Raw genomic sequence first — 13422 nt, 5'->3', positions numbered from 1 at the left:
CAAAACTCACGCCCACACAAAAAAAGTGAGAACGGTGAACAACCGCGGCGGCACACGGTGAGCCACCACAAATTCGATTCGTGCCTGCGTCGCTGCGCTCCCCGCTGGGCCGCTCCCCGCGTTCCTCCCGCCGCCGCAGCCGCGCAATCAGACCATGCACTCGGCTGCAATCGCGCGGGCTCCGGCCGTCATCTCCTCCCCCTCCGTGCGACCCCGCCGCGGCGCAGCTCCGGCCGTCATCTCCTCCGCCTCCGGGCGGCCCCGCCGTGGCGCGCGTGGCGCCGTCCGGTGCGAGGTCGCCTCCTCCTCTGCGCCGTCGGCGGCTGCCCCCCAGGCCGCCAAATGGGCCCAGAGGACCGTCGTCCTCCCGCCGCAGCGCCGAGGCTGCCACCTCATCACCCCCAAGGTGCCTCCCCCCTCCCGCATGCGCATTCCCGCCCCCCTCTTGTTCGTACACAGCTTGAGTTGCCTGTTCGATGCGGTGATGCTGCTGTTTGTTTATCGTCTGTCGCAGATTGTAAACGAGATAAGGGATGACCTGGCCGAGTTCAAGTGTGGCATGGCGCATTTATTCTGTATGTATATGTTCACACTGGATGCAATTCATATGGTTTTTTGTGCATGAATGATCTTTTTTACTTTAGGCAAATGCACGACCAGTTAGTAACTTAGTAGTAATGGTGCAATACTGCTTGATCAGAATTATTAACGCTGAGAAGTTTGTCCATTTTTATAAGATGTATAGCCCTGTTATAAGACGATGTTGATGTCTGGAGTTGGTCAGCTGTTTCCATTTATTTTTTTTCTTGAATAAAAAAGAAAACCAAATTGATGTGGACCAGTCTTGAACCTGCGACCAAACCAGTTCTTTTTTATGTCAACGTAGTATGGAAATTAAATTTGTTGAAAAGATTTGGAGTTATGATATGAATGACTAGCGTAACCTGTGAGCGGATATGCTTGGGAGAAAATTCAAGTGGAATTCATGAGAGCAAGCATAATTTGAAATTCCAAGAAGTGGTTACTTTGCTTTCTTTAGTTTCACGATGAATATGTTGAAGATTCTGAGTAGCTTCCAACCTTGTGCTTTTACATCTGCATGATATTAGGGTAATGCAGTAGGCAAATTCTTTAGCTACATGCTTTTTATTTGTTGATGCAATGATAGTATTGCTTATCCTGATATCAATGCATAAACTTTCTGTTTGGCATTTATGCAAAAAGAAAAAACAGTTAGTACGACCTGACTTTGCTATCTTGAAGGAAAGCATGAAAGTATGTTCATGTACTAGCACTTGCTGTTGAGAAGTATCGGGTGTAATGAAAATATATCCAGCATTTATAGTCATGGTGTTTATAATATGAGTGAGAAGGAAATGAAACTTCAGATAACAGATGCACCCTTGGAACTTTATATTGCATTTGATTTGAATTTTTAGCTAGCTTTTCTGTATGGACTCTCCGATGAGTATATTTCAGTTTTCAATATTTTTAATACTAGTAAAATTGTCATATTCTGCAGTGCAGCACACAAGCGCTTCACTTACTATCAATGAGAACTATGACTCTGATGTCCAGGCGGACACTGAAACATTTCTTAGTCGCATTGTTCCAGAGGTGAATGTTGTGATATTTCTTGTTTTATTCTGTTCATGGTCAGTGAAATGGTCTCTTATGTTTTTATTATGATCAGGGTCCATCAGCTCCATGGAGGCACACCATGGAAGGTTAGTATTTTTAAGCCTGATAGGGCTGGACTTTGGCATTTCTTGTTACCATATATTTTTTTGAGTTATAGTGCATACTAGTATTTTGAGGATATACGAGCGAACTATAAGTTGAATATTAGTATTTTCTTCTAAAAATCTCTTGCTTCTGGCACCCTTTTAGCATTGCATTGTTGAGTAAACTTAACTGTAGCAAAAATTTGGAGCTGCTGGTTTCTAAAATTCCATGCATCCAATGTGTATTACTTGTGCCATGATTTCCATGGCTGTCTGTAAGGTATATGCAGATACCATAATATACATGGTTAGATCACTCACTAATTATCAGGTTCCATTTGCAGGGCCTGATGACATGCCAGCACATATTAAGTCATCAATGTTTGGTTGTTCCCTGACGTATGTGTACCCTCTTCATCCTAAGTTCCTGACAATAACTTTTGATGTCTCCAACATGTTTATAATATTTGGCATATTGCATCAGGGTTCCGATCACCAATGGGCGTCTCAACATGGGAACTTGGCAGGTGCGTGAAAATAATTAACTTTGTTTGTACTGTAGAGTAGTCCAATTAATTGACTCTAACATCCCTGTTTAAGATTCTGTTCTCGAGATGCCTATTGAGAACAAATGAGAATTTCAGATAAAGAATGTAGTGAAGTTCTAAGCACTGTCCATTCAGCGTATCATCTACCTACATTTGAACTAAAAATTTGAACTTAATTTTAAGGCTCTGCAGCATGTTGTGTTCGGATTATTAACCCCAACATCTTGTCAATATTAGAAGCAACTAGAACTCACTTGTGTTTAGCTACAAGGTAACCAACCGGTACCAGTTAGATAGGTAGTTAGGTACACACATGGTTTTCAGTGGGATTGTGCATACACAGGCACCAGAAGCCTACGGTTCCCCCGATCACTGTCCTAGCATGTGTAGGAAGATGAGCACACATGTGTATGACTGTATGCATTTGATGGAGTTTAAGTGTGCTGTGTGTGTCCTCCTTGTCTCTCCCTCTCTATTGATCAACTTGGGCTCTATATTTGGAACCTAATACTGAGCATTCCAATTTTTTAGGGTATATGGCTCTGTGAACATCGAGACTATGCTACTCCTCGCCAGATTGTGATCACGCTTAATGGGATCTAAGGTGGTTGATGTTAAGAGCTGGAAATACAATGTCGTGATTTTGACATGTCTAAATCATATGCACTGAAATTGAGACTTTTGTCCCTACTGTGATATGGACTCTGTTAGATTGTAACATGCGCCTATATATATGTACTGTATCCCAGCATCCCTAATCAATCTATTAGTTCCACGCAATCCTATTACTTTCAGGCTCCATTGGATAATCTTATTTGTAATATCATGTCAGTGCAAGGAGAATACAATCCCTTCACATGCTTCTTCTCGAGTTTGGCTTGTTTACTTATCTTAAGCATCTATAGACTTTTACCAGATGTGTGGTGGTTTAATGAAATGTTCCAAATTTGTTATTAGTTTTAAGGAAAGTTCCATCGCTTTCCCCCCTCCTGCTCTTTTAACAGTTTTTCCACTCATTGGCTCCTAGGAAATGCCAATTTTTTCTTTGGCTTGCGATCCATAATGACTGTTGCACAGCGATCACTCTGCTGAAAGGGGGTTGCCGCATCCTGAATGCTGCCACTCTGTGATAAAGCGACGCAAATATTCAGCATATTGTGGCATCATGTGTCTTTTCCCTGACAGAGGAGAGATTTCTTTGTTTTGGTTGGGTGTGTGTGTGAGGCCCTTGTAAGGGGTTTCTTTACCCCCCTCTTTCATCTTCTTAATATAATATACTGCGTCGTGAAAAAATTATGGCATCATGTGTCTTCTTAAGACAGGTTTTTCCTCTTAAGGTGGTTTTGCATAATGGGCTTGTCGCCAAAACCTGATGACATGGTGTACAGTGCTTGGTGGTTGAAGATTAGTGGCATGGTTGACATACCATTGAAGCCACGACTGAACTCACTGGTTGTTCTAGGAGCTTCAGTATTTTCTTCTTCTTAATGCGATGATACGTGGCTATCATGCATATTCGGTGAAAACACTTCCACTGTTTTTTTATTCACTAGGTATACAAATACAAGTAACTAAGACTATATATCTTGTTGCCCTCGTCATTGGAACAGGTATGGCCACCTATTTCTTGTAGACATTTCCTATTTTCAGAAAACTAGGAGGGAGTGGCAAGGATGATGGCAATTGATCCGTGACCCAGAACATCACGATGGGGATGTCATGACCAAGGCCAGTAACAGCGGGCTTACAGTTCATCCTGTTGCGAGAGGAGCATATCAGATTGGCAGTGGCAGACATCCTGACAGGTCGGGCAGCTGATGTGGAAGATACAGATTATTGAGGGTGCTAATGAATCATTCATGAGGCATATATTGTGGTAAGCTCATTTCCGTTCTTACTTGTCTGAGGAATTTGCTAGGAGAACAAAAAAAAGCTCTATGCCAACTTTAACTGTAGATTAAATTTGTCATAAGTAGCTCCTGGAACATGTAACAATATGTGAGTTTCACAGCAGGTGCGAAGTTAAGACAAGAGAAACTGTGTAGCTTTGTGACTGACATCATAATCACCTTAGAAAGAAACCACCCATAGGTATTTATTACAAAGCTGTTATTCTTTCTCTTCCATGTTCTGCCGAAGATACTACTACTAATGCTAGTTAATTTCAACCTAATGCTCCCAACCGGTGGTTGGCCTTTTAAGAGGGCTAATTTTAGCACTACTTTGTTTGGTCTTGACTGGACCTCCTCTTTTGCCTCCTGTCCACAATCTAGCATTGAGAGCTTACAGCCCTTCTTTACGGATTCGGATAGCTTTTGACAAGAAGTCAAAGTCTCATGAGCGGTAGTAAGTTTTTGTTTCATTGTCATATTTAATTTATTTAGATTCTTCATATATTCTGAGATTATGTTTTCCATTTACATGTTTCTTCAATTTTTAATCTTTTATTGCAAGGAAAATGTGAAGAAGCAAAAGTCTCACACCCAGCTATTTGGATTCCTCAAGTGCTGTGTTAGGTTTGTGATCATTCGAGCTTTCTGCTTTTCCATCGATTCTGAATGCTGCTGCCCTTGTTTTATTAATTTGTTGTTTGCATCAAATACATGTTCATTGACTTTTATGACAAATCGTTTCAGTTTTCATCTGTTAGAGGTCATTGTTTCAGTGTCTCCATGTTATGCTTTTCTCTTCTCAAGCACAGCTCTTCCATATGCACATCTCACAGAGCTATTTCCTAATGCAGGGTGCCCCCTCCCAACCAAATGGGAGTAAGATATCCTTGTATGTTTCTTGTCCTGCTATTGCTTCATGGAGCTAATGCTGCTTTGAAGGACCCAGTACAGAAATGGCAGACTCTAAGCGGTAAATATGCTAAAGCCTTGTATTTCCGAAACAATTTATTTGAGTGAACAATTTTATGTAGTTATTGAATTGCACTGCATATTGTTGCTGACCCTCTTACTCTTTAGGTGCTCCTCCATTAGTCATAGCTCGTGGCGGGTACTCTGGGTTGTTCCCTGATTCAAGCCACATTGGGTACCAGTTTGCCCTGGAGAATAGTCTCCCTGAAGCTGTTCTTTATTGCGACCTGCTACTTTCTAGCGACAACGTTGGATTCTGCCATAGTTGCTTGGCACTTGATAACTCAACGCTAATAGCTGAGGTCTTCCCTAAGAATGGGAAGACATACAAAGTGAACGGAGAAGATTGGCATGGATGGTTTTCAATTGACTTCACTTCAAATCAGCTAATGCACAATGTCACATGTGAGTAAAAATAACTTCAGCACCTTTCCAAGAAGCTTTGTCATGGTCTTGTTTATTCTGTATGCTTGAAGTTATTCACAAAAGCCAATAAATGAATTGTTTGCATTTCCTTCCGAGTACCTATACGATTGGGATTCTTACCATGTTTAATTTCTCTTGTTGTAATCTCCAATTTGACTTAGCATGTCATGCTCTGACCATCCTGTAGTGATCCAGAACGTTCTGTCTCGCCCGAGCATATTTGATGGCACCATGGGAATGAGCCTTGTTGATGATGTAGTAGGACTCCACCCCCCTCAACTTTGGATTAATGTACAGGTAAACATGATTTCGTGGCTAGCTATAGTTCTTCCCCTGTATTTAGAATATTGGATTCACGCTCATCCATGTTTTCCTCTAATTTAACTATGCTCTTGCTAATAGCTGTTCGTACCTTCCCATTTGTAGTATGGCCAGTTCTTCCAAGATCACAAATTAAATATCGGAGAGTATATATTATCTAAAGTGAAAGAATTTGGGTTCAATTATGTCTCCTCACCTGAAGTTGGATTCTTGAAAACCCTTGGTGGGAAGCTCGGGAAAAGCAATGTGAAGCTCGTTTTACAGTTTCTTGACGAGCAAGTCACTGAACCTTCCACAAAACAAACCTATGGAGCCATTCTAAAGGACTTGAAATCTATCAAGACTTTTGCCTCAGGAATTCTCGTCCCCAAGACCTACATTTGGCCTGTGAACAAGGATCATTACTTGCAGCCAGCTACTAATTTGGTGAAAGATGCTCATGCCCTAGGCTTGGAGGTCTATGCGTTTAAGTTTGCCAATGATGACATCTCAAGTTACAACTACAGCTACGATCCTAGTGCCGAGTACTTGCAGTTTATTGATAATTCTGACTTCTCTGTTGATGGTGTCCTCACGGACTTCCCGTCCACAGCTTCAGCAGCCGTAGGTAAGGAGCACTGCATGTTTGAAAAAGCTAAACTGATGTTTACAAGTAGAGTAGTTCAATTAGACTATTACACTGAAGTATGCCATACAGAGTAGCAGTATGATTGTGATCACTCCATCGTGCGTGCTGTTATGCTCGACAAGACAATTCTTATAACCTGACCTGATCATTGGAAACAATGAATGTCTTGATCCTATTGTGCACTCTTTAACCTCTAAAGGATCTTTGTCTTTCTTTATGCAGCCTGTTTAGCACATACTAAGCACAACCCGCTTCCTCCTCCCGGAAGTAAGAAATATGTCCTTTAACCTGTTGTCCTAATTGATACTTTTGCCATTTTGCAATGTCCTAATATGTGAACTTGACTAGATGATACCAGGCCACTGATCATCACCCACAATGGTGCAAGTGGCATCTTCCCTGGTGGCACTGACCTTGCGTATCAACAAGCAGTGGAAGACGGCGCAGACATAATCGACTGTTCGGTACAGATGTCAAAGGACGCAGTGCTATTCTGCCTGGACTCTCCAGATCTTACAAAAGGCACGACAGCGGCAACAATGTTCATGACAAAAGTTGCCACTGTGAATGAAATACAGAACGGGTCTGGCATCTTCTCATTTGATCTTTCATGGAGCGAGATCCAAACTCTAAAGCGTAAGTATTAACTCCATTTGCTTTGCCACAAGTTCTCGCTTCAAAATGCTAGCATGTTCCACGCTAACAACTTCATTTTTGTCCCTCTAGCTGATCTCGTTGGCCCGTTCAGTCAAGCCGGACTGAAAAGAAATCCAGCAGCAAAGAACAGCGGGAAACTCATGACATTAGCTGAGTTCCTGGCCTTCTCAAAGAGCAGCAACGTCTCTGGCATACTAGTTGACATTCGTGTAAGCATGCTTTCTTGAATTCATTCTTACGTGCCATTCTTATTCAACTCATTTCGAGTTTTAGATGAATGCTGTTGCGGTCAATGCAGAACGCTCCATACCTTGCAACCAGAGGCATTGGCATTGTCGATGCCATCTCCAGCGCACTCGTCAATGCCAGCTACGACAAAGAGACGAGGCAGCAGGTGCTCATCGCGTCGGACGACACCGCCGTGCTCGGATCATTCAACAACTTCCCGGCGTTCAAGCGGGTCCTCCAGATCGGCAACGTGATCAGCGACGCGTCCAGGGCGTCCGTGGAGGAAGTGGCCAAGTTTGCGGATGCCGTGTCGATCACCCGTGGCTCGGTTGTCCAGGCGCAAGGCTCATTCCTCGTGCGGTTCACCGACGTGATCGACAAGATGCATGCCGCAAACCTGTCGGTGTACGTCGGCCTGCTCAAGGACGAGTTCATGAACCTTGGGTTCGACTTCTGGGCTAACCCGATGGTGGAGATCGTGACCTACTCGTCGCTGATGGCTGATGGGATTGTGACCGAGTTCCCTGCAACGGCAGCCGAGTACTTCAGTGAGTATATATCAGCGTAACATGTGGAACTGCTAGTGTTCTTTTGCATTATCATATTTGGATCAGCATGAAGCTTACGCATTTCTCCAATCTCCCTCTTGTGAATGCGATGCAGGGAGCCCATGCAGTGACTTCAGTAAGAACCTGACCTACACAATCATGCCTGCAAAACCGGGGACTTTGATCAACCTGACGGACCACAGTGCACTGCCACCGGCGCAGGGGCCGGCGCCGGTGCTGGAACCTGCCGACGTCGTGGATCCTCCGCTGCCGGCGGTAACCGTCGGTGGTCATGGAGCTACATCATCGTCTTCAAATGATTCCAGCACTACGAGCAGCGCCATGGCGTCCGGCGCCAGCTCTGGCCTTTGCTTGTTGGTGGCTGGACTCGCCGTGCTTTTGGCAGTGTGCTCTCGGTGATCCTAGGCCTAGGTGTCGGAATTGTAATGTGGGTTTGTTTGGATATTTTTACGGACCCATCAGGGCTGATTCGTACTGCAAGATAATGCACACGCACTTAAGCAGGTCGACGTCATATGCATGAACGCAGAGATTAGCTGGAGCTAGACTTTTTTTTTTAGACAGATGCAAACACTCACGCACGGCGGCACACGCACCTTATCCGAACCTAAAGCCATGTAGACTTTAGAAAAGATTTTAACAGCGGAGTTGGAGATTTAACCAACTCAGTAATAAGGCGGACAGCTAAGATATTCTCAATTCGTGTTTGGATGCTGACATCGTGACAGGAATTATTGCATATTCTGAAATGCTAGTAGCTTCCATAAAAGATGGCACGCTTGTTGAAATGATCAACAGTTCATTTGAATGAAAAGTAAGAGACATTTTTTCCTGAAACACAGTACAAACACAAATGCTTACAGGGTCACTATCGATGGACATATCGCCTCCTGGTGAAAGAATAGCATTGTCATAAACCTAGGAAAATGCGAGAGCGTACATATTGAGGTGAGGACTTAACCCAAGTGGGTAGGGCTCTACCACAAAAAAAACAACTACAGACAAATTTGTACTTGCCAAGGGTGAGATTTTGGTTTTGTGGGACGGATAATTTTGTTTTGCTGCTCCCATGCACCGTTATCATACCAAATTGATGATGTCACCATCACTTAATTTGACTGTTTTTTACAATTACGTTTGCCATGTTTCTTTAACACGGAGAAAAATGGACAATGTTCCGTCAATTCCTTGTCAAAGTTAAACCTTGTAGCCTGTGATTTTTTGTTCTATAGAATATAATACAACATTATTTATAAAATGAGAATTTTACGAATAGTTTCTATCGAATATTTCATGTGAAATTCTCACGTTTAAAATATATGGAATGAAGGAAATTCAAAAAAACTCCTCTATGAATTTTATTACATTTTTCAAATTTTATATAAAACTAGCAATGTGTCCCATACAAATAATGGGCCTAGATTCACTTCAGTCTGCTTTTATCATTATAATTACTGGAACTACAAGCACGGCTTTCCCACATCATCGAGGATCTAGACAGTAGATTTCTCGCATCCCATGTAGTAATTTTTTTTCAACCCATGGCGTCCTGAAAAATCTATCTATTTATGAACATGTAGTTTGTAGTATAAGTAGGAACTGATACGTATGAAAAGTCAGTTGCTATATACAACAAAAGGGTAGCCTTATAGTCAGTTTTTCTATAAAATGTTTTTTCTAAAAAAGTTGGCAAAATGTTTTATGTAGATACTAAGGGGTGATAACATACATATACATACTAATGGGGGGTAGCAAAGGCTATTGTTTGCAAAATCAAGTTTACTTAAAATTCATGCTTACTCTGATTCTACTTGGCAAGTGATCGTACTGATCATCGCTCTATCACTGGTTGTTGCATTTTCGTTGGCATTTCTCCCCATTGCATGAAAGTCAAAGCAATAGTGCAATAACACGCTCTAGAGCTGAAGCAAAGTTCAGAGCTGAAGCAAAGTTGTTGAGATAATTTGCTTTAGATGGTTGTTAGCTTATATTGGAGTTTCATGTGATACCTCTACACCGTTTTATATGATGATACTAGATAGAAAATAATCTAGTCAAGCATGTGCTGACCAAGCATATTGGTATTGATGTTGCCTCCATCATATCTCATTGCCAACAATCTACGATAGACCTCCAATATGTTTCATTTGAACTAGAAGTGCAGACTTCTTCACTAAGGCTCAACCAAAGGAACAACATCGCCCATATCTCCTCAAACTCGATGTGTTTTATTCTTAATCACACTCACCTTGAGTTTTGGGAGCGGGGGTAAAGTTTGATCCCTCTATATATTTATAAATTGTGACACACTTTATGCATATACACTTTAATTATTCTTTTCTATACCAAAGACGTAAGAAATAGACAATTTAGAACTATATATTTGTGTACCTTGGGGTATATTTTTAATGAAGGTGATCTGGATTCAAATTCAGGTTACATCTTTAATAATGAAATATGTGCGTAATTTAGATGGAAATTTAAGAAGTTACTTTATATTATTTTTTCATACTATTAGTGGTGGATAATTTAGACACAAATTTAGAGGTTATGTTAAATTATGTTTTATAATGGCATCAGTAGGTAATTAAGATGAAGATTAGAGGATTACTTTAGTTTATTTTATATAATGGCGGGTAATTTTGATATAGATTTAGGGGGTTACTTTGTGCTATTTTCATAATGGTAGAGGTGGGTAATTTTTTAGAAATTATAATAAGATTTAACAGCTATGGTGATTTGAGTCTATCAATTGATGGTTAGATATTTTACTTTTTTGAGGAAATTTCTAGGATTTCTTAATTGTTCCAGAGTGTCTACCTAGTGTGGAGGCCTCAAAAGGAGCCAGTAAGATTCTACAAACTACTGAAGCAAGTTTTCTTATTTTTCGAATGGATTCAAGACAATAGTTGCTTTCTGGGCTGGCCACGGCAATTCCAAAAGAGGAGCGGTTTTGGCACGACTTTGGAAGAATGATACAAGCCTGCCGTCAGCAACAACCGCATTAACAGAGCCATTGGGGAGTTAGTTTAATGAAAACCAATTTTATCAGACCAAGTTCTGCATATGTCCTGGTGGTTCCCAAGTTAGGTGCTGTTTGTTTTCCTCCTAGATTATATAAGCTAGATTATGTTTCAAAGGTAGTAGGGTAAAATACTACCATGGGACCATAAATAACTAAAACAAGCTAGCATTGGGTAGCTTATTTTAGATTATTTGTGGTCCTATTGTGATCTTTGCTTTAGTACCCATGACCCATAATCCAACTTACATAGTTTGGGTGGATTATAATCTCAAACAAACAGGGCTAATAGTGCCCATATATCTAATTCCATCCACTAGCTCCTTTCTTTTTTTTCCGAACAAACTAGGTTGTGTTCCTTGTTAGTGTTTCTATAAGATTTATCTGTTTGTACAAAATATATATTTATAAATCGTGGTTTTCAATGTATTATTTCTAATAATATTTTCATCAATCCAGTTATTTTGTCAGACATTTTATAACCTACATTTCAGTGATGTCCTTGGCTGGAGGAGGTTTGCGCTTTGCGGCCTTACTGAAAGAGTGAGGCCTACGAGTATTCCGAAGTCTATACCATAGGAAGAGTTCATCACGTTACACAAGTCACTGGTTAATGTATGCTTATATTGACTAACAGAGTGACACATGTAGCCCGTGGCAAATCAGTAGCATAATAGCATCACGACTATCACTAGAGCAACTATGTTCTTTGGTTGAGATTCTATCTGTTTGCAGTGGTCCTCTAACTGTAGAGCATTTTGTTATTACGAAGTTTCGCTATAGCACTATACTAAGAAGCTTTGAAAAGAAGAAGAAGAAAAGAGCCGTCACATTTGATATAACACTGTAGTAAGAAATCGCCTGTAATTGCAGGTCAAGAAGCACTTCGAGTGGCATTCACCTCCCATCCCATATGATGCGTTTCCCATGGTCATGTTTGAGCTGTGGCTGCGGCACCATGTGATCAAGTACTAAATCCAAGATCACCCCAGGATGATTCCAACAGAAGTTCCTGATCAACTGACAAGGCAACGTCATGTTTGACCACCTGCTAGCTTAGTCAGAAGATGCTTTGTTTCCTGCTCTCTGAACATGTGCAAAACTGAACTGATAGGTTTAAAATGGAGTACTGGATCTAGTAACACCACACAGCTATCTGATGAGTCCTGGAGAATGTCTGCATGAAGGTAATAGGTAAACCTGAACTTGAGCTCTGCCCTGTGTTTATTTCAAAAAAAAAAGGTCTGCCCTGTAGATTTTTATGCAGTAAAGTTTTTTATTCTGTTCCTCTAGGTTTGGCCACCTGAGTGGCTAGCTTACACATGGTGCGAGATCTGATTAAGCTTTCCTCGCTCATAGTCATATTTGTGTACTAGTTCTTGCAAACTAATGCAAGATAATGCTGATGCGACAGTGGAGATCTGCAGGCTGGATTTGCTGTGAGCCTGTGACAGAGGCTATGATAATCCATCATCTTATCATCCAGTGTATCCCCACATCTTCAGCTGTTTCACTCGTAATTTTACACTAGTGTTTTACTGCTGGATCACACAACTTTACAGTGGCACAACTGTACAGGTGGAATTTATGTGCTTGTTTTGACTGGTTCTACTGCGCCACAAAACCGGAGGAAACTGCTTGTCAACTAGTCAAGGTTGCTGTTTGAGTAGGTACACATGTACATGCACAGGAGCATATGCTCTGCATGTGCATTAGCATTGTAGCTGAAGCATGCTTATGCATGCACTACTCTTCACACTCGCTCTCCCCTTCAGAGTTCAGAGTTCATTCGGATCACCTTGACCATCAGCTCATGCTGACCTGCTTTAAGAGCCTAGCTTGTTTCACAAGCCTTGGCTGCATACCACTCCATTTAACGCAGCATGCCAGCATGTGAGTTGTGACAGCAACATGCATGCCATTGGGGCGCATGCCGGCCATGAACTTTTAGTCTTTTACCTATCCGGGGGGCATATGAGGTCACGAACTGGATGTTAACCTGTCACCAGTTGTGATTAGGAGTAAGAAACCCCGTGGTTACTGGGGAGATCACGTGCCACGAGGCTGAGGGTTGTAGGGTACTGCAGGGCAGACCGGCAGAAAAACCCCTGCCAACCCCGGCCGACACGGCTGCCTGTTTTACATGCTCGAAGCACTAAACGCTGCACCGTCCCCAACCTCCCCGAAGGAATCGCTCGCCGTGGTCCATCTCGAGGACGAGGAAGGGCAATAGGCGACGTACGCCACCATGGACCATGATACAATCCAAGGAATACGAAAAAGAGCACTGCAGGGAGCGCCGGAGAGATGCAGGAGGGGAGCAGACATGCACGGCGGGCACCACAGTTTTCGTCGCGTCCGGCGAGCTCGCCGGAGCCCGGCCGGCCCGGGGACACATGCCGGTGGCCGCTAGCGCGTGTCAACCAGTGAGATCGCAA

General features: G+C 42.2%; 1 protein-coding gene across 10 annotated transcripts; it reads left to right on the top strand.

Moving 5' to 3' along the window:
- LOC117852717 (glycerophosphodiester phosphodiesterase GDPDL7) lies at positions 1 to 8507 on the top strand. 10 transcript variants are annotated; one of them, XM_034734933.2, is made up of 13 exons: positions 2871 to 3791; positions 3883 to 4148; positions 4546 to 4618; positions 4727 to 4788; positions 5016 to 5134; positions 5242 to 5538; positions 5747 to 5856; positions 5986 to 6487; positions 6731 to 6775; positions 6857 to 7144; positions 7235 to 7374; positions 7464 to 7941; positions 8057 to 8507. In XM_034734933.2, the coding sequence occupies exons 5-13, from the start codon at positions 5035 to 5037 to the stop codon at positions 8359 to 8361; spliced, it is 2265 nt and encodes a 754-aa protein (XP_034590824.1). In that variant the 5' UTR covers positions 2871 to 3791; positions 3883 to 4148; positions 4546 to 4618; positions 4727 to 4788; positions 5016 to 5034; the 3' UTR covers positions 8362 to 8507. The 10 variants fall into 10 exon arrangements, with proteins under 10 accessions (XP_034590827.1, XP_034590824.1, XP_034590822.1 ...); XM_034734931.2 differs by adding an exon at positions 4287 to 4363 and having other exon boundaries at positions 4546 to 4788; XM_034734930.2 differs by adding an exon at positions 4284 to 4363 and having other exon boundaries at positions 4546 to 4788.
- Positions 8508 to 13422: the final 4915 nt, after the last annotated feature.

The sequence above is a fragment of the Setaria viridis genome, chromosome 4, assembly GCF_005286985.2.
Source record: "Setaria viridis chromosome 4, Setaria_viridis_v4.0, whole genome shotgun sequence".
Taxonomy (NCBI): domain Eukaryota; kingdom Viridiplantae; phylum Streptophyta; class Magnoliopsida; order Poales; family Poaceae; genus Setaria; species Setaria viridis.
This window is presented reverse-complemented; position numbering and strand designations above follow the sequence as displayed.